Source organism: Dromiciops gliroides, chromosome 2, assembly GCF_019393635.1.
Source record: "Dromiciops gliroides isolate mDroGli1 chromosome 2, mDroGli1.pri, whole genome shotgun sequence".
NCBI classification, from domain to species: domain Eukaryota; kingdom Metazoa; phylum Chordata; class Mammalia; order Microbiotheria; family Microbiotheriidae; genus Dromiciops; species Dromiciops gliroides.
The window spans coordinates 384,601,737-384,627,627 of NC_057862.1; the positions used below are offsets into that span (position 1 = coordinate 384,601,737).

General features: G+C 41.4%; 1 protein-coding gene across 6 annotated transcripts in view; it reads left to right on the top strand.

Moving 5' to 3' along the window:
• LOC122740557 (DAB2 interacting protein) overlaps positions 1 to 25,891 on the top strand; it is a 336,399-nt gene that overhangs the window by 126,344 nt on the left and 184,164 nt on the right. For all 6 annotated transcript variants that reach the window (XM_043982899.1, XM_043982902.1, XM_043982900.1 and 3 more), the window contains exon 2: positions 11,299 to 11,402. In XM_043982899.1, coding sequence (XP_043838834.1) covers positions 11,299 to 11,402 — 104 coding nt within the window. The remainder of the gene's footprint in view (positions 1 to 11,298; positions 11,403 to 25,891) is intronic.

Genomic DNA, 25,891 nt, shown 5'->3' on the forward strand with positions numbered 1-25,891 from the left:
TTATATCATTCCTAAGGCCCCCAATTCCAGTTCAAAATCCTATGATACTATGGAAGGAAAGGTATCTATCTATGGCCAGCCAGATCAAGGCAGGTGGTGGAGAAGGAATTTGGTGACTCATAGGGAGAAGTTATCCCTATAAGAGGGCAAGGACAGGTGCTCAGGGGGTATCTTGGAAGGCATACAAATGGCTAAGGAATGTAGAAGCATGATATATGGATGGACCAGTACTGAGAATAGGCCCCAAGACTAGGGGTAATGTAAGTAGGCAAAGATGGAATTTAAACTCGGGGACTTTGGGGGCATGTTGGGTATTCTAAATCCAGTGCTCCTTCCATTATACTACATATCTCTTCCACTAGCTCATTGGGCAAGTTTCCTTGCTTCAGCTTACTCATCTGTAAAATGAATAGTTTGGACAAAATTACTTTTTAGGATCCCTTCTGGCTCTAAACTTCTGTAATTCTAGGATCCTGAGATTGCTTGATTTTGATTTTTTAAGTAGTACCCAGTAGACTAGAAAAGACCCAGCATCTGGAGATTGATGAGGCACTTTTATAAATAAATAGCACAAATTAGACTATGAAAATAAATGACATGTAGAAAAGACTTTGAGATCAGATGAAGGAATGGTCACTTTCATCTGGAGCAGCATTGGGGGGGGGGTCCTCTTTTGGAGAAGGGAGCATTTAACCTGAGCTTCAGAGGATAGGAAGGAGACTAGAGAGAGATTGGAGTTGCTGTTGGTGTAGTTGTTGTCATTGGTAGTGGTTCTTCATTCTTTTTTTTTAATTTAAATTTTATTTTTAATTTTTCTCAATTACACGTAAAGATATTTTTTGAGTTTCAGATTTTTCTCCCATCTTCCCTTCCCTCCCCACTCCTGAGGCCAGCAAGCAATTTGATATAGGTTATATATTATAATCATGTTAAACATTTCCACATTAATCAGAACAAAAGGGGAAAAAAAACACAAGAAAGAATAAACAAGAACAAGAACAAAAAAGCAACAACAAAAGTGAAAATAGTATGTTTCGGTCTGCATTCAGACTCCATAATTCTTTTTCTGAATGTATCCTTCATTCTTGAAGATCAGTGACATCATCATGGGTGATGTCTTGACTTGCTCCTGATTTGGATTGAAGTGAGGCCGAGCTGCACAAAGTTATCACTCACTTTCTTCTGCAGAATTCTGTGGCAAGACAAGATCAAGAGGACTGGGATGGCCCCAGATGCAGTGGATGAGCTTGACCTTTCTAAATTAAAGTCTTTCCCAGGCCTCAATTTGTGTAAGACAATGCCCATCCAGTGACTAGGGGCTAGGTCAGAAATGAAACAAAAGATGGCCCAATTTACTATCACAAAAATATCATTCTGGGAGAGGAAGGCCCTCTAAGGTTCCAGCCAGAACATAAAACAAGTGCTATTTGCACTCATTCTAAGCCATTGGAGTTGTGGGTGTAGGTAGGAGGAAGGGTCATTCGCAATATAAGGATACTGGGAAGACCTGATCACAGCATCATGGGATTCAGAACTTGAAGGCAACCTACTGATGATCCAGTTCAATTGATTTGACAGATGAGGAAATTAAAGTCTAGAGAGGATAAAAAGACTTACCCAAGGACACACATAGAGTAATTAGTAAAGTCAGCATTTGGACCCAGGTCTTTTGGCTCCAAGATGTATGCTATTTCTGCTATATCAATTTTCCTTGATAGATACAGTAATAGAGGTGAGAATTCAAAGCTACGAATGACTGCAAATGTAAGGTGAAATTATTACAATGCTGACTTTGTTGTTCAGTTGTTTTTTTGATTTTTCAGTTTATGTTTGACTCTTCATGACCTCATTTGAGATTTTCTTGGCAAAGATACTGGATTGGTTTGCCATTTCCTTCTCCAGCTCATTTTATAGATGAAGAAACTGAGTCAAACAGGGTTAAGTGACTTGCCCAGGGTAACATAGCTAGTAAGCATCTGAAGCCATATTTGAATTCATGAAGATGAGTTCTTGGCTCTAGGTCCTGTACTCTATGCACCGTGCCACCTAGTTACCCTCATTACAGTTACTTTGTAACCTTCCAACAAAGTCATCTTTCCATTATCATATGGCATCTAGGAAATGACTCTTTGAAGGCCACATTAGCAAAGCATGCTGGTTTTACCGTGCTTTGGTGCTTTGAGGTCAAGCTGGGTAGGGATGGACCATGTGTATCTGTTGTCAAAGAGCCCAGTTATTATATGAAGGCTCATCACCACTGGCAACTAGTAGATAAATCTTTTGGGCCACAACAACCCAGGAAGACCAGGTATTAGGTAATGGAGGAGTTTCCGACTGATTTGATGGGGGCAGGGACCACAAAATCACAGACCTTTTGAAGTATTATTATTAAATGCCATCACCTGAGTCCCTAGAATGTATGGGCTTTGTTGCTTTTATAAACACCTGTGGATGTCCAGGTGGTCCAGGAATCAGAATACTGATTCCTGCTTAAGTATGCTTAGGTCATCAAAAGGTTTCTAAAGCTGTCTGGCAGAGAGTGTGCAGTTTCCTTTCATGAAGTAATGCAACATTTGTTTCAGTGAAATCCCCCAAAACAAGATCTTGACCTCTCCGGAATTATGGCAGGCAACTGTGCTTGCCATTCATTATTCATTCACTCATTCATCCACAAATGAATATTAAGTGCTTATTGTATGCAGAGACCTGAGCTGAGTACTGGAGAAGGATTCAAGATTTAGGAATAATACAGCCTCTGCCTTTGAGAAGTTCAGTTTAGCATAGGAATAAGACACAAACACAGATAAACCTAATACATGATATATTACATGGGAAGTCCCTTATGAATTAGAGAGGTGGAAAATAAAGGGCTATGTGAGGTCTAAGGTGCAAATTCATCACTGACTAGGGAGAGCATGAAAATTAATTCTTCTGTGTACTGAGCCACTCCTGTAAGCTCTGGGTTGGGGCGAGATGAGGTAGCATTTCAACTGTGTAGATATGGTGGGGAAAGAGTGCTGGTTTTGGTATCTGCAGACTTGGGTTAGAATCCCAGTTCTGCCACGTAGTAACCATGTGACTTTGGGGAAGTCACATCAATTCCTGTGGTTTCAGTTTCTTCATTTGTAAAATGAGGGATTGGACTGGATGACCTTAAAGGCACCTTCCTGCTTCAAACTGATGACTACGAAGCAAATATGTGTAAATACACAGCCATGAAGAACTCCTTATTTCATCACCACCTCACTGGCCTGGACATTTATAAAATGTTTCATTGAGGGAGGTGCTGGCCAAAGCAGCTTCTTTCCAGACTCTCTCTTGGATTTCTCCATCCTACTAAAGTGCTTACCCATAAATTAAAAGAACTCAGGAGAGACTCTGTAGCCTCTTCAAAAGACAATGTTGTTGGGTCAGTTATTCATCCAGGAGGGAGGTTAGGCCACTTTGAATCATGCACAGTGCCCTAAGCAGTCCAAATCAGATGATTACCTAAGACAATGAGTTCTACTTTTTGCTTGGCAACAGAATTTTCTTCTGTTTGAAGGTTACTGAACCATACAGCAATTAGGTCCAGAATTCTGGCTTCTTTAGTTTGTTAGTGCTAGAAAGACTAAAATGATCATTCTGAGATCATCTTTTTTAATGCCTTCAATTTACAGATGGGGAAACTGGGGCCCAGAGAGGGAAAATGACTTTTCTCAAGGTCACATTATTAGTTATTGGCAAAGCCAAGTTTTACATCCATGTTTCCTGACTCTTAATTTAGTGGTCTTACCACTGTTTCATCGGCATTTTATTGCTTTGGGTTGAATGTTGTCCTTTCCCTAATCTTGCTTCTGCTATGGTCACTATGTGACATTGAGTACATTACTTTACCCTTTCTGAACCTTAAAGAAAAGCCATTATTTCCATTTGAAAGACTTTGTTGGACTCTTGCCTCCCTGATAGAAAAACTCTAGACCCTCAGAAGAGAAAGGTACAGAAAACTGGAGTGGGGATAGGAGATAGAGAAGCTTTGAAAAGGTACCCTTGGATTGTCAATTTAATTGAAAGGTTTGTAAAACACCTACTATATGTGAGAACTTATGGTAAACTTAAGGAGATAGAAAATAAATAATTATACAATCCTTGTCTTTAAGAAGCGTAGTATAGTAATTTGTTCAAGGTGAGCTTTTGAAATATTTGTAGCCATGGAAAGATATCTATCTATCTATCTATCTATCTATCTATCTATCTATCTATCTATCTATCTATCTATCTATCTATCTATCTATCTATCTCTGTCTGTCTCTCTCTGTGTACAAACATCCACATCCTTTAAATATATGTACATAGGGGGCAGCTAGGTAGCACTGTAGATAGAGCACTGACTCTGGTTTCAGGAGGACCTGAGTTCAAATGCGGCCTCAGACACTTGACACTTACTAGCTGTGTGACCCTGGGCAAGTCACTTAACCCTCATTGCCCCACAAAACAAACAAATAAATAAATGAATACACACATGAAATATGTACACGTATGTGTGTGTACACAATGATGACACATCAAAAATGGCATAAAAGATATTATTTAGAGACATGTATGATTGCAGAAGGGTGTAAATTGATCATGGAATGAGAAACACTTGATGGTCAGTCTGAGAGGTACATTGGTAAACTTGAGATATTAAACAAACCAGAGAGAAGGCTTCCAGCCTGTCAGGTGTATACTTGTTATAGAGGAGAATTGTGCTTGATGACGTTTGGAAGAATTCAAGTATTTGAAGTGCTGTCATGGAAGAGGGATTAGGCCTGTTCTGCTTGGTCCCAAAGAGTAGAACTAGGAGCAGTGGCTGGCAGTTTTGCATTGCAGAGACGTAGACAATTAATGCTTGTTGCTTGATTTATTGATTGTAAGGAATGACTTTTTTTTTTTTTTTTGGGTGAGGCAATTGGGGTTAAGTGACTTGCCCAGGGTCACACAGCTAGTAAGTGTTAAGTGTCTGAGGCCAGATTTGAACTCAGGTACTCCTGACTCCAGGGCTGGTGCTCTATTCACTGTGCCACCTAGCTGCCCCAGGAATGACTTTCTAATGAACAGAACTATCCAAAAGAAGACTGGACTGTCTTGGGAATTAATAGACTCCCCCTTACTGCAGGTCTTCAAGTGGAGGCTGGATGGCCACTCACTGGGTATGTTGCATACCCAGTGGTTCCCTGAACTGGATCTTTATCTTTGACACATTCCTAAGCTGTGGGTGTTCCCCTAGGCTTTGTCCTGAGGCTTCTTCTCATTTCTCTCTGTACTAGGAGTTGGAAAACCACTGCCTATTTTTATGCATCCTGAGAACTAAGAATGTTTTCACATTTTAAAAGTTTTATTGCAATTAAAACTGTAAAAATTAAGTTTACCAGCTTATATTATCTCCTTTTCGACCCTTATCAATTCCCATAGGTTGTTATCATTTCTATGCAGAAAATTCATTCCCCAATCTATCTATCCAGTCGTAGTCTCTCTATTGAGCTCCTTTCCCACATCACTAACTGCCTATTGGACATTTTAAACTGGACGTCCCATAGGCATCTCAAAACCAACACATCCAAAACAGAATTCATTACCCTTCCCTTCAAATTCCTTCCCCCCCCCCCCATTTCAGAACTTCCTTCATATTGTTGAGGACATTGTTCTAGTCTGTCATGCAACCTTGGTGTCATCTTCAACTCCTCACTTGAACTCGTGCTATATTCCTATTCATCATCAAATATTGTCATCTGGGCCATCAAAAGATCTTTTATATACATTTCCTTCTATTCACACAGGTGCTCCCTAGTTCAGGTCTTATCACCTCTCATTTATCACCTCTCATCTCTTCCTACTCCAATATACCCTCCACACAGGTACCACAATGATTTTCCTACCATGTAGACCATATCTTTTCCCCTCATCCCTCAACTCTATAAATTCCTGTAGCACCTGATTACTCTCAGCATCACATATACAATCCCGTTGTGGGGTGTGTTTCAAGCTCTTTACAACCCAGAACCTTTCTATATATCTAGTCTTTTTAGCCTGTAGATCCCTGAACACACATTATGATCCAAACCCAATAACCTGTTTGTTCCTCACATGTGACATTCCTATCTCTTGGCACCAGTGGTCCCATGTGCATGCAATAACTCCCTCCTCACCTTTACCTCTTGATAGCAAGACTTCCTCTAAGTCTTAACTCAAGTACCCTCTTCTGCAGGAGGCTTTTTGGCATCTTCCCAGTCACTTAAGCTTTCCTTCCCCTCTAAGTCACTTTCCTTCTACTTAGCATATATCTTTGAATTTACATTGTTTCTCCCGCATTAGTGTGTAAGCTTCTTGGAGGCAGGCATTATTTTTGTGTTTTTGCCTTTCTTTGTATTGCTGGTGCTTCTCCCACATAATAATTGTTTGCTCAATGCTTGTTGATTGATTGATTGATTGATTGAAGGTTGGGTTCCAGGTCCATTCTGAGCTTCTGTGATTAGAATGGGCACTGTTAGAAGGAGGTCAGACATCAGTATGAACCTGGATCCCGGGAATGATCCAAGTTTCCCAGCTTATAGGGTGAGAGTTGGTGTTTTGCCAAGGGAGAGGGAGTAGTTATTGATTTGAAACTGTTGTTCCTTTGCCCTATCTGGGCTAATCTGGACATATTGGATCATGGGGATGATGTGACTGCCACTACTCGGTTCCATCTGGGAAGATGCTGTTAATCCTCTTGTCAAGACACGGGCTTCACTTGTTTCTAAGTGATCCATGTCATCGTTCAGAGATCTGGAAGGTTTGTGGCTCTCCTAAGTGATTAATCATGTTCTGGGGATTTTTACTTAGCAGAGGCTGCCCAGGAGGGAGGATCCAATAGAAACTCCTCTGTTTGGCATTTAAACTTCTTTAACACCTGCCTCCTTCCTACCTTTCCAGTATTCTTACTTTTTATTCCCCTCCACACACACAGTGGGCTAGTTACACTACCCCATTTGCTGTTCCGTGAGCACAATATTCCTATTTCTCATCTTCATGTCTTTGCAACTGTCCCCCATGTCTAAAATATTGTCCTTCCTTATCTCCACCTTAAATTCCCTGGCTTCTTTCAAGTCTCAGCTCCAGTCCCACTTTGCGTAGGAAGCCTTTTCCATTCCCTCAGCTGCCTGTATTTTCCTCTCTGATATAACCTTCCATCTATTTTGTAGACATCTTGTATGTCCATGTTTTCATGTTGTTTCCTGCATTACAAGGTGCACTGCTCAAGGTCAGGGAGCATGTTTTTGCCTTTCTTTATACCTTGAGTGCTTAGCACAGTGTCTGGCCTATAGTAAGCACTGAATAAGTGCTTGTTGACTGGCTGACTGATGAGCTGAATGTTTCACTGCTTGGAAAGACAGCTCTAGTCAGGAACTTGTAATACACCTGGAAAGGAAAGTTGGAACCCGATTGTGAAGCCTTTTAAATGCTAAACAGAAGAGTTTGTATTCGATCTTCTGGACAATAGGGAGTCACTGGAGCTTTTTGAATGATGGGGGGGGGGGGGTTGGGGAGAGATAATGTGGAAGGGAGGGGATGATGTGTTCAGATCAGGAATATTCTTTTGGCAGTCATGTGGAGGGGACAGACTTGAGGAAGGAAGATCAGTTAGGAGTCTTTTACAAGGGGGGATAAGAACCTGTGGTGGTGGTTGACTTCCTTGTGAGTCTTTCCATCAGCAGTGCAGAATAGAGTCATTTCATGGATGGTCTTCATGAGTTACCGTGACCCAAAAGATTTATCAACCCTGTGGGCATAGGTTTAAGATTACTTGAGCTGGTCTTCATTTGACAAGCACAGGCTGCTCATTGCTAGGACTGTCTATGAAGCCCTTATGGCTTGGAAGGACCTGCCAAAGATTGTGCCGACATAGTCTTAGAAAACCCCGAGTTACCTCCAAGTCATACTGAGACACTGAAAGAGTATATCAGAAGAGGCATATATAATGTGGATTTAATAAATGTTTTATTAAATTGATTTGAATCGACTATTAAGGGAGAAAGATGGACTATGCAGGACAGGTTGATGTTGGTTGAACCTGCATTACAAGAGGCACCAAAGGGCCTCTTTGTCACGTAGGCAAACACACACCTCATATCTGGAATAATGGGTCTGTCTTCCCTCTAGACAGTACCCTGAGAGGTATCACGGTAGCTGTAGTTGGGGGATGTTTGGGGTGGGAGGGTCATGTTGTACAAACCAAGGAGGTTATGGGATAGGAGAAGGGGAGTGCATGGAAATCCTGACCCTGACTCTCTCATGCCACCCAAGAGCCTCATGCTGTGACAGGTTAGATATCATTGTACCATGGTCTTTAGAGATGAACAGAACCTCAGAGGTTATGTAGCCCAACTCTTCTCCACCCTCAGTTATACGGATGAGGAGACTGGAGAAGTAAAGTCACTTGCCCATGGTCACACAAAACATTTTACATGGATTATCTTATTTTAGCTTATGGAGTTGGTGCTAAAGATATTGTCCATTTTTTACAAATGAGAAAACAGAAGCCTTTCAATGTTAAGTAACCTGCTTACAGTCACACAGTTCATAAGTGTGACTTTTGAAACAAAATTTGGACCTAGCTTCTCTGATTCCAGATCCACTGCTTTTATCATGTGGCCTCCTGGCTCTAAGTGACAATTATCCCTAGTTGTGATTGACTTCAGTTTCAGGGCACACAAGAACTGTGGGTGGGTATCTTTGAGACAGAGGCACCTGGGGGTTTGACCACACAGGTGACCTGGGGCTTGTTAGCTTTGTCATTCATGCCATATGTTCCCCATAGCCCATAGGGCTAGGCCTCAGGGAGTTCCCTCCTGCCACAACTTGGTCCATACATTCATCCTATTTATCCCCTAGAAAGAAATCTTTTCTGGCAGTGGTTTTTACCTCCTTAAAACATCTGTTATGACCATAGGCATCAGGAGAGCTCTGAGTTTGAATTGTGGGTCTGACACTACTGATTTAGTGTGTGATTTTGTGTCTCTCTGAACCTCATTTTCCTTACTTGTGAAATGGGAGTAATACCAGTACTACTTATATCATAGGCTTGTGGCCTGGAACATGCTTCACAATCCTTAAAATGTTATGGAGGGGGGGCGGCTAGGTGGCACAGTGGATAGAGCACCGGCCCTGGAGTCAGGAGTACCTGGGTTCAAATCCGGCCTCAGACACTTAACATTTGCTAGCTGTGTGACCCTGGGCAAGTCACTTAACCCCCATTGCCCTGCAAAAACAAAAAAACCAAAACAAACAAAAAATGTTATGGAGGGGCAGCTAGGTGGCGCAGTGGATAGAGAACTGGCCCTGGAGTCAGGAGTACCTGAGTTCAAGTCCGACCTCAGACACTTGACACTTGCTGGCTTTGTGACCCTGGGCAAGTCACTTGGCCCCAATTGCCTCACTTAAAAAAAACATTTTTTTAAATTGTTATGGAAATGGAAGTTGATGTAATTATTCATCTTTTCAGTCTTCAACTTCAGGAATCATTGATAAGATCTGAAAAGGAATATGGAAAAGTGGGACAAATTCTGGTCTTAGAAGACCAGCCTCTGAACCAGTCTGATTTTAGTATGTGTCCTTGGATGAGTAATAACTCTGGGACTCAGTTTCCTCACCCATTAACATGGGTATAATGATGCTGGTACTTGCTATCTTTCACAGTGTGGTTGAGAGGAAGGTGCCTTGTAAACTGCAAAGCAAGATGGAAATGGGGGCTACTGTTATGAACTGGAACCTCAGGCTCAGCTGTTTCTGCAGTCATTAGAGTCCCACATCAGGCAGGTTCCAGGAGATTCGACCGAGAAGTGTGGAAAGCTCCCAAAATAAACCTGTCTCAGGCTCTTGAAAAAGCTTCTCTCAGAGTAGAGTAATGTGGTGATTGGATATACTTGTGTGTGTTTCTATGTGTTTCCTTCTGGGTGGAGGAAATGATGTCCTTTGTCTTTTTCTTCCAGTCAAGCTTAAAGTTTTTATTGCTATGAAGATCACTTACATGTCAATGGTAGGAGAGGCAATGGGAAGAAATGGATGGAGGATGGGTGTTCAGAAACCCCTGAGTTGGAACCCAGCCTCTGCCACATTCTGGCTTTGTCAGAGAAATCATTTAACCTCTCATTATCCCAGGCAACTCTCTTCAGACACTGTCTCAGAGAACTTTACAATCTGTATTGGCAGAGGGAGTTCCTCACTTAGAGCTCCCCATTTTGATGAAATCATGGGTTAGATATGAGAAAAAAAATTATATCGTGCAAGACAGGGGTACAGCGAGTGGTCTAGAGGAACTGAGTTGAAATCCTTGCCCTTACACTTATTAATTGTGTGACTTTGGGCAAATCATAGAAACTTTCTGAAGCTTAGTTTCCTCATCTGTAAAATAAAGCTAATTATAGAGGATGATGTCATGGAAGGAGCACCAGATTTAGAATAAAAACACTTGAGCCTACATGTAGGCTCCATGAGCCTACATATGTAAAAGGGTCCTTTGAGACACCTTCCTTAAAGTCTTAAATCCAATGGTTTGAGCAAATGGAATTCAACTTGTACCACTTAGGTAACAGGGTCATTGTGGGGAAAGTGCTTGGTTAGTCTTAAAGGTTTCGATAAATGCGAGTTATTGATTAGGCAGGAGCCTTCCAAAGTGCTCCTGGATCAGTTAATTCATCTATTGCTCATGACAGCCCTATGAGGTAAATGGTGCTAATAATATTATTGTCATCATTTTATAGAAAAGGAAATTGAAGCCTGTGGAGAGGAAACAACTTGCTTGGGTTCAGTGGCAAACACCTGGACTTTTAGTCCTGTGCACTTTGCCCTCCTCCATGCTGCTTCTGGCCATCCCATCGGGCCAGATTCAGAGATAATAGCTAACGATGATATAGGGCGTTAAGGTCTGCAAGACTTCCATGTTATCTTATCTGATCCTCACACAACCCTGTGAGGTAGGTGCTATTTTTATTCTTGTTTTACAGATGAGGCAACTGAGCCTGAGAAATGCCCAGCAACTTGCTCAGAATCACATGGCTAGTAAGGGGAGGTGGGGAGACAGGCTCAAAGAAAAAGGCTACTTGCCCCAGGAGATTATCATCCCCATTTTATAGATGAGAAAATAGGATCATTAAGGCTGAGGTTACAGAGGTGTGTAAGAGGCAAAGCTAGGATTCCAATCCAGGTCCTCTGACCCTTCGTCCATTCAATGTTCTTTTCCATTATACCAAATTACCTTCTTTACATTGTGTTTACACTTAATTTTTCACTCTCTGTTTGCAGAGTCGCCCCAAGAAAGGTCGGGGCAGCGGCGCACCATGCCCAGCAACCTTTCTGATAGGAGCCCCAGCATGGAGCCTTCAGCTACTACACCATTCCGGGTCACGGTAACTATCTTTGTGTTACTGCAGTCCCTGCAGGACCTCTTTGTGGAAGTTTACATAACAGGAAATTTTCCTAGCCTCCCTCCATCTAGGTATCCATTCAATTGTTTCCCCAGAGCTGAGCCCCAACTCCTACTGGCAGTGAAGTAAAGAGGAAAAAAAGCTCCCAGCAGGCAATGGGCCTGTTCCCTGAGCTGGGGACAATAGGCCCTACTCCCTGGACACCGAGCTCTGTAGCCCGGTCTGCAGACCCAATAGAACCTGGGGGATCTATCGTGACCTGCACTACAAGGGGAGAAAAATGAAGAGGTTGGATTTAAAAATATATATATTCTAGGCTAGTTGATCCCTTGAAGATCATTTTTAAAAAGCAATGTGTGATATCCCCTACCCTGGATCTGGTGTTTTACAGTTAAAGAAATGGGCTCTGGGCAGCAGCTAACTGGTGCAGTGGATAAAGCCACTGACCCAGGATTCAGGCGGACCTGAATTCAAATTCAGCCTCAGACACTTACTAGCTGTGTGACCACGGGCAAATCACTTAACCCTCATTGTCCCCCCTGACCCCCCAAATGGGCTCACTATGAGAAGGTTTGTTCTATGAAAAGATGGAGCCAGAAAGAGCAGAGGGAACCCCCCACCCCACTAAGTAAAGGGGGTTTGAATTAGACATTCTTTTGAGGTTTCTTGTAGCTCTGGCATATTTTCATTCTATGCTCTGGGCTTTCATAGTCTGCCCAGTTTTCTATGTTCCAAGTTCCCTTTCAGTAATTATGTTCTAAGCTTACAATAGTCTCCTCAGTCTTCTCTATTTGACTTTTTTCATTGGCATAGAGGAGAAGGAAAGAACCAAAGGGACTTTGGGGGAGGCAGGGATATTGGATCAAGTTTAACTTCCCAGGGATTCACCTCCATTCAGAAAAAGAATAGGGCGCTTTCACCACATTCCAAGGTGACTTTCAAGGACAAAAGAAGAGCCATAATCTACCAGGGATAAAAGTGTTTAAGTCTGGACCATGGCAGTAATTTTAGGAGAGATATGGATTTTCCTTCATGGGGGAAACTAGGGAGGGAGAAACCCTTAGATACAAGTTTGAGATAATTTCTCCATTGGCATTTCTAGCCCCAAGACAGTATGACTCTCCCCACTTTAATTTGTATGGTGCTGCTGGCTTTCTCAAACATTGTCTTACTTCATCCGCATAGCAACCCAGTGAGGTAGGGAGGGCAAGAATTACTATCCTCATTTTACGAATGAGCAAACTAAGGTACAAAACAATTTTGTAACTTCTTCCAAGTCACCCAGCAAAAGTCAATGGTGGATTGTGGCCTAAAACCCTGCATTCCAACCACTATTATAGTATTCTTCCTTTAATCCCTCTTTGCCTGATCTCATTGTCTTTCTTTCTTTCTTTCTTTTTTAATCTATTTTATTTCACTTTTTTTTTTTGGTGGAGTAATGGGGGTTAAGTGACTTGCCTAGGGTCACACAGTTAGTAATTGTCAAGTGTCTGAGGCCAGATTTGAACTCAGGTACTCCTGAATCCAAGGCTGATGCTTTATCCACCGTGCCACCTAACTGCCCCCTTATTGTCTTTCAAAAAGAGACTACTACTCAGAAGACCTGGGTTTGAGTTTCACCATTGTGAGTTATGACCTCCCAGCCTCAGTTCCCTCATCTATCAGATGGGCACAATCATCCTTCCCTGTTATGTTGCTTGCAAAAGTGCTTTGAAAGATCATTGCTGGACCACAAAATCATGGCAGCCTTACAGAACCAGAAACTGAGGCCTGGAGGAGTTAAGTGATTTGCCCAGGATCACACAGATACTAAAGAAACAGAATTGAGATTCAAACCCAGGTCTCCTGAGTCTGAATCTTGTACCCTTTCTCCTATCCTCTAATGCTTCTCTATAAAGTTCTGTACCACAGTAAAGGCATACCCTGAGTCGATGAAATTTCTTAGCCTCATCAAACTAACTAGTAATACCGGCTCAACAGGCTGGGCAATGGGACATCAATAGGCCTAGAAATTCCGTCCTCAAAACGACTCACTGATAAGCAGGGAAAATACTCATTTGTTTGTAGCCACTGGGAAGATATTGTCTTTAATCCTCCCAGAATTCTACCACCTATACACAGGGTTCCCAGAGCAGCCTAGAATTCCCAGACCAGGTACCTTTTGTTAAAGCCATCTCACAGGCCCAGTTTGTACCAATTCACCCTTGGTCAGTAATCTTGCCTCTGCTTTGTGATCTTTGACTCTATCCTAACCCCATCCCAGTGTTGAGCAGGGGAGGAGAGAAGCTAGGAGTTTTAGGGGGTTTGGGGAGGGGTGCTTCTTTGCTGGAGGATAGAAGTAACATAATCCAGTAATGGTCTGGTTTTTTTCCATTCAGATTTAGTTGTAGAGAAGCAAACCTCTGTGGCTTTCCTAAAGAAAAAAAACAATAATTTGAAAGATTTGTTTTCTTTGAGACTTTATTTCCCCATCTGTGAAATGTAGATGTTTCATTTTCTGTTCTCTAAGGTCTTTTCCAAATACTTAGGTGTTAATTGAGGGTTTTAGAATGTGAGGCTTCTAAGACTATCTTTTTTTTTTTTTTTTTGTGGGGCAGTGGAGGTTAAGTGACTTGCTCAGGGTCACACAGCTAGTACGTGCCAAGTGTCTGAGGCTGGATTTGAACTCAGGTACTCCTGAATCCAGGGCCGGTGCTTTATCCACTGAGCCACCTAGCTGCCCCCAAGACTATCTTTTAAAAATACATTTTTATTAATATCTTGTTTTCACATGACACACATTTCCCTTGTTTTCCTCTTGTTCATCCTTCCTAGAGAGCCAGCCCATATAACAATTTTCTTAAAAGAAAAAAAAATGAAAAGGGTGGGGGGAAGGCTATTAGCAAAACTGATCAATATATCCCAAAAAAGTCTGAAAATCTACATATCATTACCTAGCAGTGGACCTCACACTTCTGCAGAGAGGTTGGGATGGAGCATGGGGAAGTATAGGAGGCATAGGAATAATTATTAGTAATGCTAGGATTTATACAGCACTTTAAAGTTGACTAAGTGATTTATATATATTATCTCATTCGATCTTTATAACAAACCTCTCATGCCTATGCTAATATTGAACCCATTTTGCAGATGAGGGAACTGAAGCTAGCCAAAGTGGTTAAGTGAAAGAATAAAAAAAGAGAAAATATTTTCACTGCCCATGTTGTGTCAGACTTTGTGACTCTCAAGTGAGATATTGAGTGGGAAAAAACTTTGCAAACTGTACCAAATGTAAGTGATTATCCTTGTTATTAGAATGGGGTTCATTTTGTATTTGGGCCTACACTATGAAGCATTTTCCTCCCTCCTCTGTCTACTCAGCCCCAGAGAAGTTTGTTTTTGTTTATATAAGGGACTTTTATTACTGCCACCATCCCAGCCTATGTCAAGTTGGAAAAATATACCCAGCACCACCTTTTTTTTTTTTCAAAGTTGGGCAAGAAGGAATGTGAGGAGCCTGTTGCTTTAACCACCAAGAATGATGATGATGGTGGCGGTGGTGGCTCAGGTTTATACAGGGTATCCCAAAAGTCTTAGTGCAGTGTTGTTTTGATATTTCAAATAACTATATTAAGCTTTAATAGCTTAATACTGAACTAAGTTGAAAATTTTACTCATTAAAGCTTAAAATTGCCCTAAGACTAAGGTTTGCAAAGCACTTAATATGCCTTATTTCTCTTGTTCATCAGTAAATCCTGTGACATAGATGCTATCATGGGGCAGGTAAGTGGTTCAAAGGATACAGTGCTGGGCCTGGAGTCAGGAAGATTCATCTTCCTGAGTCAAAATCTGGCCTCAGATACTTAGTAGCTGGGTGACCCTGGGCAAGTCACTTAGCCTTGATTGCCTCAGTTTCTTTCTCTATAAAGTGAACTGGAGAAGGTAATGACAAACCACTCCAGTATCTTTGCCAAGGAAACCCCAAATGGGGTCATGAAGAGTTAGACACGGCTGAAATGACTGAACAACAACACATGCTATATCTCAACTTTTACATGCAGAGAAATTGAGACTCAGTTTAACTGATTACGTTTAGGGTCCCACATCTAATAGAAAGTCAAGGCAGGATTTGAATCTGGGTCTTCCTGAAAAAGCCCAGCACTCTCTCTACTACATTCTAAGTTTGGGTGCTAACAGGATGATGATCAGATCAGGTAGGGTATCTGAAGCACTTTGCAAGTATAGCATGTTATTGTTTAGTCTGTTTTCTTTAGAATGGGAGATTCTTTTACCTGAAGGTCCACTGTCACAAGTCCAGGACTGGACCAAGTTCCTCTTGGGACAAGTCCTGTCCATCCCTAAGCAGGCTATTTTGCCCTCTGATTTTTTACAGGAGAACCTGCAGGTCTTCACCAAATAATATGCCTATCATGGTCAAAGTAGGGTGGGATAAGGCAGCTAGGTGGCACAGTGGATAGAGTACCGGCCCTGGAGTCAGGAGTACCTGGGTTCAAATCCGGCCTCAGACACTTAACATTTGCTAGCTGTGTGACCCTGGGCAAGTCACTTAACCCCAACTGCCTCACTAAAAAAAAAAAAAAGTAGGGTGGGATAGCCAGTTTGAGAGAAGGAGCTTGTTGGGGTCAGGTGGGCTGCAGCCAAGAATTTCCATTCCTGGAGCTTTTGACTGTCTTTATAATGTGATTGATGACACCAGTGGCCTTGGAAGTGACATTAAGCTCTTCAAAAGCTGGTTTCAACTTGTCTTTTCTGGACTGATTTTATATTACTTTTCTTCATGCATTCTACATTTCAGCCAAAGTTATCAGCTTCCTTTTCCCTGTATCTGCTATTCTACGTCCTATTTCCATTCCTTTTCACATGCCATATATATATACATATATATATATGTGCTTAATAAATGCTTATTGAATTGAATAGAATTATGATTTTGACCTAGCCCTTTAGCTGATGACATGGTTATAATTCTCTGTTTCATGGCTTACTCAGTTCTTATGATCTGGTGACCCTTAGATGAGCATCTCTGGTATCCTAGGGGCAATCTGGTTGGTTGGCAGACCATTCTTAACTTCCTTTATTGCTTTAGAATTAGGGAGGAATTGGTGAAATCACGGCTGACAACCAGGAGACCTGGGTTCTTATCTCAACTCTAGCAATGGCTGTGATCTTGAGAAGCTTATTTGACTTTTCTAGGCCTCCATTTCTTTACATGGAATCTGAACAAAGCAGAACAGATATTCTTTAAAGGTGGCCTTTCAGCTCTTAACTGTCTATCTCTTTGCCCCCTTCCCTTCCTCCTCTCTCTCTCTGTCTGTCTCTGTCTCTCTCCTTCTCTCTCCCTTTCTCTCCCCCACCCGCATGTATGTATGTATGTATGTATGTTTGTATGTGTATAAATTTCTCTTCTCTCTCTACTACTCTACAATATATAGTTCCTTCCAGTTCTGACTTTGTGGTCTAGTGTTCTTTGTTTCATGCCTATCCTGTCTTATTCCTTTCAACAAACATTACTCTCTCTTGGGCTTAGGCGTGTGGTAAGTGGTGAAGATACACAAAGTTGAGGTAAGATGGATCCCTGGCCTCTTGAGGCTTCCAGTGTAGTAGGAGAGTTAAGGCACAAACACATAATTAGAATATTCTTCACCTCTTTAATGTTTTTTTTCATATACTGTGTATTCCAATGATGTGTTATGTAAGCTTCAGGAGGACATTTTATAGGGAGAGCCAGCCAGGGGGTGGAAATAGCATTTGAGCTTGGGTTTTAAGAATGGGTAGAAATTCAGCAAGTAAAAGGGGAAGGGAATGCATAGGGAACAGGAGAAGTAAAGGTACAAAAGGGGGAGACTGCAGTGTAACTGTCAAGGAAGGGACAGAGAATAGTTCGGTTTGATGTTTCACTATGAAAATAACTTAAAGTACCATATGAAAGGTAGGGCGACCCCTTGAATATCAGTCAAGCAGTAGGGAGCCACTTTGTATATTTAAAGATCACTTATTTGAACATTCTGGAGTCTAAGATTCCTTCTAGCTCTGAACATATTCTATATTCTATGCTCTAACTTTTGATGTTCTGATGTTCCCCTCAGCTCTAATATTCTGTTATTCTAAATTGGCCTGTAGGAGCAGAGTGTGAGAGATGGAGACAGGCTGTTGCCACCTGCCCCCTTTCCTTTCACCATCTTTCCCATTTATTCATCTGGTTTTCAGACAAGTTGAGCCTAGTGGGTTTGGGGAGCAGGTGGTGAGGAAAGTGTTGCATAGGGGAGGTCTGGGAGGTGGGAGTGATTGCAAAGCTTTGAAATTAGACAGCTCATTGATCCAACCTGGTTCCTTCACAGAAAGTTTAAAACTAGAGAATCATTTTTGAAAGGCTGTCTGAAATTAGGTCTCAGGGCTATTTTTTGCTCTATAGAGGAGCAGAAGGGTAAGGTATGCATGGTATTGATGAGTCTTGTTTTAGGAACTAGGATTCTATGGCAGAAATTTCTCTCTGTGTTGCTTAATCTTATAATTGGACTAATAGTAATTAGTGGCAATCCCTTACATGGAGTTAGAATTTAATACTTTAGAAGGCATTTTGGCATCTACTAGCTCCCGGGGTTGTTGTTTTTTTAAAGCACATCTTGTGAAAAGGTCAGGGGAAGGATAATTATCCCCATTTGACACATAAGGAACCTGAGACTCTGAACTAGTCTCACGGTTTTACCTGGACTATAAACCCCCTAATGCTCAGAAATTTCCAATGTTTCCCTATTGCCTGTAAGATAAAATTAAAAAAAGAAAATTCTTAGCCTTGAATTTAAAGCGTCTCTTCCCCTCCCCCCCCCCCCCCGTGCCCCCGGCCCCTGGCCTTGCATTTGGATTCCACTTATTTTTCTGGTCTTATTTCATATTATTCTTTCCGTATCCTTCATCCCAGTCCAAAAGGGCAGCTGTTATCTCTTCCCTTACATGACTCCATCTCTCACTTCCATGCTTTTGCAAAACTCATCCCCTCCCCACATAGAGAATATATTCCTTCCCTGCATTACTGTGTCTTTTGGATTCTTCAAAACACAGGTGAAATGGTACCTCCTCCTACATGAAGCCATTCCTAATTCCTGGAGTTTTTAGTACTCCTTCCTTCTTGAAATTGTTTTGTATATGCTTTCTATTTCCTTGTTTACATATTGAATCCTCCCAGTAGAATTTAAGTTCCTTTGAAGGCAGAAATTATTTTTTGTCTTTCTATACTTAGCACCTGGCTTAGTGCTTGTACACAGTAGGTGCATAATAGAAGCTGTTGAAATCAGTCCGTCAAGAAGTTTTTATCAAGTTCTTTCTATGTGCTGGGCATTAAATGTAATCTTCATAGAAACAATCTGTCTTTGGGATCTCTCTAATGCCTAGGACAGAAAGCAAAGGAGAAATTTACAGAGAAAGAGATTCTGGGTTTTTTCCTGTTTCTGCCTTAGCCGCTGGAAAAGTTTAGTAGACTGGTCAGTTCTTGGACCATTTGTTAAGCCTGTGTTAGAAAGTATTCTCCCCCTCTTCCCCCCACCCCATGCCCCCTGTATGTCACCTGATATGAGTGTCATAAAATCAAATGTGTCAAAATTAAACGGGACTTTTGAACAGAAAATGTTAAAGCTGTAAGGTACCTATGAACATAGATTGTTAGAGCTAGAAAGGGACCTTAGAATATTATAGCAGGAAGGTACCTTAGAACATATAGAATATTTGAACAGAAATGAACTTTAGAATATAGAACATAAAATGTTAGAATCAGAAGGGCTTGTAGAGACCAACCAACTGATCTAAAAGGAAAAGGACTGGAGAAAGAAAGGAGCTGAAACTAGGATCCCCCAGGGTTTTCCCCATTATTCCATGCTTTTTTTCTCCCTTTTCCTTGTTCCTCAATAGGGAGAACAACAATTTTTGGACCCATCCCTAGAAGAAGTAAAAATATAAGTGGGAGGAGAAAAAGACTTTAAAAGTAGAATGTTTCACTGGACCTGATACACTGGAATATCCTATCTCCATCAATGTCTCTGAGGCTCTGAGGGAATTTGTAAGGTGCTTTCAGACCCCCTGACAAAGCTCTAATTATTCCATTCCCATCTCATTAAGGTACTGCCATCTATTGGCCAATGCTTTCCAGGCAACTGGTGTTGAGCAGGCTGCTGGATGCAGCAATCATCTAGGTGTGCTTGATGTAATAGGACTGGATCAGAGCAACCACTGTGCATACCAAAGAGCCTTGTTTGAGGTCCAGGGCAGGTAGCCTGTACAGGAATTTTCTTCCTCTACCTGTCCATCTTGTACATTATCTCAAGTCTATTCCCTTGAGATAAGACATCTCCTTTTAGAATTCAGGAATCATAGACTCTTAGAGATCATATAGTTTAATCATCTCCCCTCACAGTTGAGGAAACTGAAGTTCATATAGGAGATATTGCTAATATAAGAGTGGGGTTGACCCCCCCACACCCCCAATACCCCCACTAACCTCTGGTGCCTAACCAGGAAGAACATTTTTTTGGGGGGTGGGCAATTGAGATTAAGTGACTTTCTAAGGATCACACAGCTAGTAAGTGTTAAGTGTCTGAGGCTGGATTTGAACTCAGGTCCTCCTGAATCTGGGGCTGGTGCTCTATCCACAGCACCACCTAGCTGCCCCAGGAAGAACACTTTTTGATGGAATCTAATAGTCAGAAGCAAGTGTGAACAGGGCCCCATCTACTTCCTTAAATCCAATGAAAACATTGTATAAGAGACTGGGTCATACCCTAAGTAATTTGAATACAAGAGAAAAGCTATCTCAGAATTGAGGGGAAGGAGGAGAAGAGATTTTGAATATATGGATTCTAAAGGTTAAAGCAAATGTGGAGCTAAAGAAGGACTGAGCTGGGGCAGTGAAGAGAGATAATGAGGAAAGTCATTGGCTCCACAGGCATCTAAAAGAGGAGGATTCGGTGTGAGGGAAGTACCAGTCTGAGGGAGGCTGTTCTGTTACCCAAGTGTTTCCAGTAAATTGAATTTTGTCTCAACTACAAAAAAATAGAACTATAAGTGTAAGGTTCAGCAGAAAGCCCAACCTTTGCCTAAGAGTTAGACATTTTTCCAATTGGGGGTTTATGGCAATTGTGACTGAATTCAGAATTTTTTTCCTTATCTAAAACAAACTCCCCCAAGCCCAAAAGGAGGGAATTAAGTGTCTTAAGGGGCCATGTTATCGCCTCTAGACTTAAAATGAGCTAATTATTATAACAGGATGTTTCAACTAATATCCTGTAATTCTATGAGTTCTGCCTTGAGAGGTTGTGTGGCATAATGAATAGAGTGTTCAGCTGGAATCAAAAGGCCTGGTTTTAAATCCTGGCTCTGCTATATGTGTTTATCTGTGACTTTGGTTAAGTTCTTGCCTTTTTTTGGGTCAGTTTCCAAATCATTTGGACCACTGGAATTGGAATGGACCTTAGAGATTCAATATACTTTTCCAAAGTAACTTTCAGCTCAGATATCATCTTATGTCCAGTGATTCCTCTCAGCTCAGACTTATGATCCCATGAACAGAATTTAATCAGTGACTGACTTGAATCAGTTAATGGTGCTTTTCCTTTATCATACTTTCTTTTCATTTTTCTTTCAAGAAGGTTGGAGGAGGGAGAGTTGGGAATTGCAGTTTCCCGATTTTTTTTCTGCTAGTATAATACTCAGAATGTTCCAGGTATCTTGAAATGTCTTTGCTTATGAACTCAGCCGTGAAAATCACACTCTAATGGCCTCAATTTCTTTGGTGAACATTCCTATCTACCATTAGGGGTGAGCAAGAAGGCGCTGGCTGCTCACTCTCCTTCCTACCAAACACCCTGCCTTTAATTGAAAAGTAATTGTTTACTAAACCGTTGAGACCCAAGAGGAAAATTACTATCATTTGGGTCTCTGCCTGACTCTAAGAGAGCATTGCTTTTCCTGTGAGTGGACTTTAAGGAGAATAAGAGCATTATCACAGATTATAGATAAACAGCAACCCATGATCATTAAACTGTCAGCCACAGTCCAATCTAGAAAGGGCATGTAAGTGCTGGTAGTGAGAAATTACATGTAAATTCCAGGAAGAATTTGTCTGAGAAGTCAAGTGACAACTCATGGCTGAGGTAGTTGGTCTGTTTTGACAGCTGGAAGAGGTGATGGTGGAGGGGACAATGGAGGGGTGGTGTCGGAAGAGCAATTCTTGGATATTGTTGATGGTTATGGATTGGTCTTGGATGAATCTGGCATGCCTAACACAGACACATGATATGGCCTTGAGATATTTTCTGAATTATTTTTTATTTCCCACGTTTTGCTGGTCAGAAGGCAGAGGTGATTTGGTTCTGGTTCTATCAATGATTTCTAGTGCAACTTTGAGCAATCCATAATGTGATAAGGCTATATATATTATGTGACTGAAAAAGATTCTTCTAGCTCTCACATGAAATTCTCTGGTTTCTGAAGTCCTTTCCACCTCTAAAGAATCTGTGATTCTTCAATTAAATTTAGCTAACAAATATTTATTAAACACCCACTGCATATGGAATGCTGATCTTGGTCTGAGGAAAGTTACAAAGTTTAAGAACACATGGCCCCTGGTGTTTATTAGACTGGTAATAACTGACTTAACATCTCCACGTCTCAAGTTGCTTATCAATCAAATGGGAAAGTAAATCAGAATTAAAGAATCTCAGAGTTAGCAGTCATTCAGTCAGTAACCATTTATTAAGTTTCTAATGTGTACCAGGCACTGTGCTAAGTGCTGGGGATAGGAAGAAAGGCAAAGGGGCAGCTAGGTGGCACAGTGGATAAAGCACCGGCTCTGGATTCAGGAGGACCTGAGTTCAAATCTGGCCTCAGACATTTACTAGCTGTGTGACCCTAGGCAAGTCACTTAACCCTCATTGCTCTGCAAAAAAAATTTTTTTAAATGTAGGACTTTAGGGGCAGCTAGGTGGCGCAGTGGATAGAGCACTAGCCCTGGAATCAGGAGTACCTGAGTTCAAATCCAGCCTCAGACATTTAACAGTTACTACTTGTGTGACCCTGGGCAAGTCACTTAACCCCAATTGCCTCACTAAAAACAAACAAATGTAGGACTTTATATTTGCTCCTGTTCCTTTATATCTGCTCTTGTTCTTATTTGATTCAGCTGGGTGTCCTATTTTGTCAAGAATTTTTTTAACTCTGACTTTGTCATCCAGCATATTAGCTATACCTTTTTGTGTCTTCTGAAAATTTGATAAGCATACCTCTTGTGCCTTTATCTAAGTCCTTAATAAAAATGTTAAAAAGTATGTCAGGATGAATCTAATCCCTGGGACACTCCACTGTAGACCTCCTTTCAAACTGACATTGAACCATTAATGACTTTGAGTGTGGCCATTCAACTAATCCACCTACTTGTTCTATTATCTAGCCCACATCTCTTCAGCTCCTTAACCTTCCCCTCCCCGCATTGTACTAATATCTAGTATATATCTCTCCCTCTTTTTCCAGCAGAAAAACTTTATGAAATGCTTTGCTCAAAATCTAGGTAAACTATATCTACACCATTCCTCTTCAATTTAGTAACCCTGTCAAAAAAAGGAAATAAGGTTAGTCTGACATGACCTGTTCTTGATGAAACCATGCTGGCTCATCACCCTTTGCTTTTCTAGACAATGATGATGATAATAACAACTGACATTTATACTATGCTTAAGGATTTGTAAAATACTTTATATAAATTATCTCATTTGACAACCTCATGAGGTATGCACCATAGATATTTTTATCCCATCTTTATAGGTGAGGAAATCGAGGCTCAGAGAGATTAAGGTGATATGACCTTGTTCACCTAGCTAATAAGTACTGGAAGTGGAATTCAAACCTATATCTTTCTGACTCTGTCTATTACACTAGGTGGTTTAGTAATTTAAAGCCAAGTGGCTTTAGTAATGTTCTAGAATTTTGCCAGGAGTTCCAGGCCAAGCTTACTGTCCTATGACCTATGGTTTGTTATCTCTATTCTCTTCCCTTTATTAAAAAATTGGAATATTTGACCTATTTCAGTCCTGTGGAACCTTTCCCACTGATTGTGATCTTTCAGAGATCACTGATGGTGGCTAAGCAATCACATCTACCAGTTCCTTCAGTATTCTGGGATGTAGATTTTCTGAGCCAAGTAACTTGAACCAAGGGCAGCTATAAGCTGTCTTCTTCCTTATTCCTGTCTAGCCTCTCACAGAGGTATTGGGAGGATCAGGGAGATAATAGAAGGGGAAGGACTTCATAAACCCTAAAGTGCTACCAATATAAGATGGTGGAATAATGCAAAGATCAAGCTGTGTTGGTTGGTCCTTTATACTGAGGGCTTTCTTGATGATGCTTCTCTGGGTCACTTAGGGCTGTTGGTCACCTGGGGTCCAGTTCTTCCCCAAGTGGGTATGCCAGGCCCCAGCCTGGCTTTGTAACTGAAGCCTCAGGGGGTTTATCCTTGGCATCCAAGGGCCATCAATAGTGATAGTGTCGGGGCCAAATTTAATATGAGAGAGATTTACTATCTCTTGTTTTTTATTCCTCCTTCCCCATTCCCCCATCTATGAACTTAAACAAGCTCTAAAGACTCTTTACCCAGGGATTAGGGAAGTGAGTTGGCCGTTTCAGACATAAACTCCAAATAAGCACATTTGTCTCCCCTCACAAAAAAGGCTAATGCAATCTGCCTGTCTCTCCCCCGCCCCCCTTGTCATTTCAATGGTGTAGGAAATGCCTGGTCAGGGAACACCTTCTACTGATGCAAGAGGACAGTTGTTTGGATGGTTGTTCTACAACTTATAGCTTTAGAGAGTTGCCTGGGAATCAAGAGGTTAAATGTTTTGCCCAGGGTCAAATTGCCAGTTTGTGTCAGAGGAGAAGTTGAACTTGGATCCCCTGGCTGAGGCCAGATCTCTGTGGTGTACACCATTTTGTTCTTCCATGCAATCTTATGCTGCATTAATAGAAGTCTAACATCCCCCCCCCCAAAAAAAAAAAAGCAGAGGCGATGGTCCCACTGGACCTGGAATATTGTCTATTTATGGATGTCATTCTTATTGATAAGGACACTGACTGGTTATAGCACATCCAAAAGAGAGTGACCAGGATGAGGAAGGAAGACCATGGCAATTGAGACCATGCTAAATGAGGCCTGGTTGAAGGAACTGGGGATGTTAAGCCTGGAGAAAAAAAGACTGGAAAGGGGAGTCAGGTACTAAGGAAGAGACATGACAGTTGTCTTCAGGTACTCGAATGGCTGTGATGTGGAAGAGGGAGCAAAAGTATTCTCTGTGGCCAGAACTGGAGAGAAATAACAGGGAGTTAGCTCTTCTCTGTATTAAAAGGAACATCCTTTCAAATCCGGCCTCAGACATTTGACACTTGCTAGCTGTGTGACCCTGGGCAAGTCACTTAACCCTCATTGCCCCACCAAAAAAACCAAAAAGAAACAAACAAACAATAAAAAAAGGAACATCCTAATGATACAAGGGAACATCCCAATAATACAAAATGATACATCTTAATGATACAATATCCAGAAGGACAGTGGACTGCATTCAGGGGTAATTTGATGTCTCCTTTGCTGAAGCTCTTCAAAGGGTATCCAGATTATCCAGAATGAATTATCAATTCATGAATTCCAGAATGGCTTGGACCAATGATCTCTGAGGTTCCTTCCAACTTTGAACTCTCATGATCCTATGAATTCTTTCAACTGCCTTCTGTATCTGAAATATCTTGTTGGAGGTATTGGGGGAAATGATTTGCCCATTGAATTATTAACCTAGTTTGAATTAGAACCTAGGGCACCAGACTAGTAACTCCAGAATCCTAACACCCCCTGACCAGTTAGATAGAATATACCTTATTCAATAGCTCCAGTGGCTTCCCTCTCTTACCACTAGAATCTTTCTCACAAGCCAGTTCCTATCTGTCATCAAGTGTCTAAAGAGTATAAAGAATGGATAGGTTTCACTGCAGCATTATGGCCCTATCAATTCCTCTTCCTGCTCTCTAAGATGTTTCTCTGTCCACATAGTGAACTTGCTCCCATTGGACCCTGTCTGAGGAGCAGACAGGAGGGGTTGGGGTATGACATATATGGACTTAGCCATGTAGCTTTCCTTCCTTCCCCTTTTCACACCCTTCTCTCTTATGAGGAGGAACATGTGTATGAACACAGGCATAGCCTTTAAAAAAAAATTTATAGGAGCAGTTAGGTGGCACAGTGGATAGAGCACCAGCCCTGGAGTCAGGAGTACCTGGGTTCAAATCCGGCCTCAGACACTTAACACTTACTAGCTGTGTGACCCTGGGCAAGTCACTTAACCCCAATTGCCTCACTAAAAAAAGAAAAAAAATTTATAAAGCAGTTTCCTTACAGTTCTCATAGCAATCCTGACTATTTCCCCAAAGGTATTAATATCACACTTTTA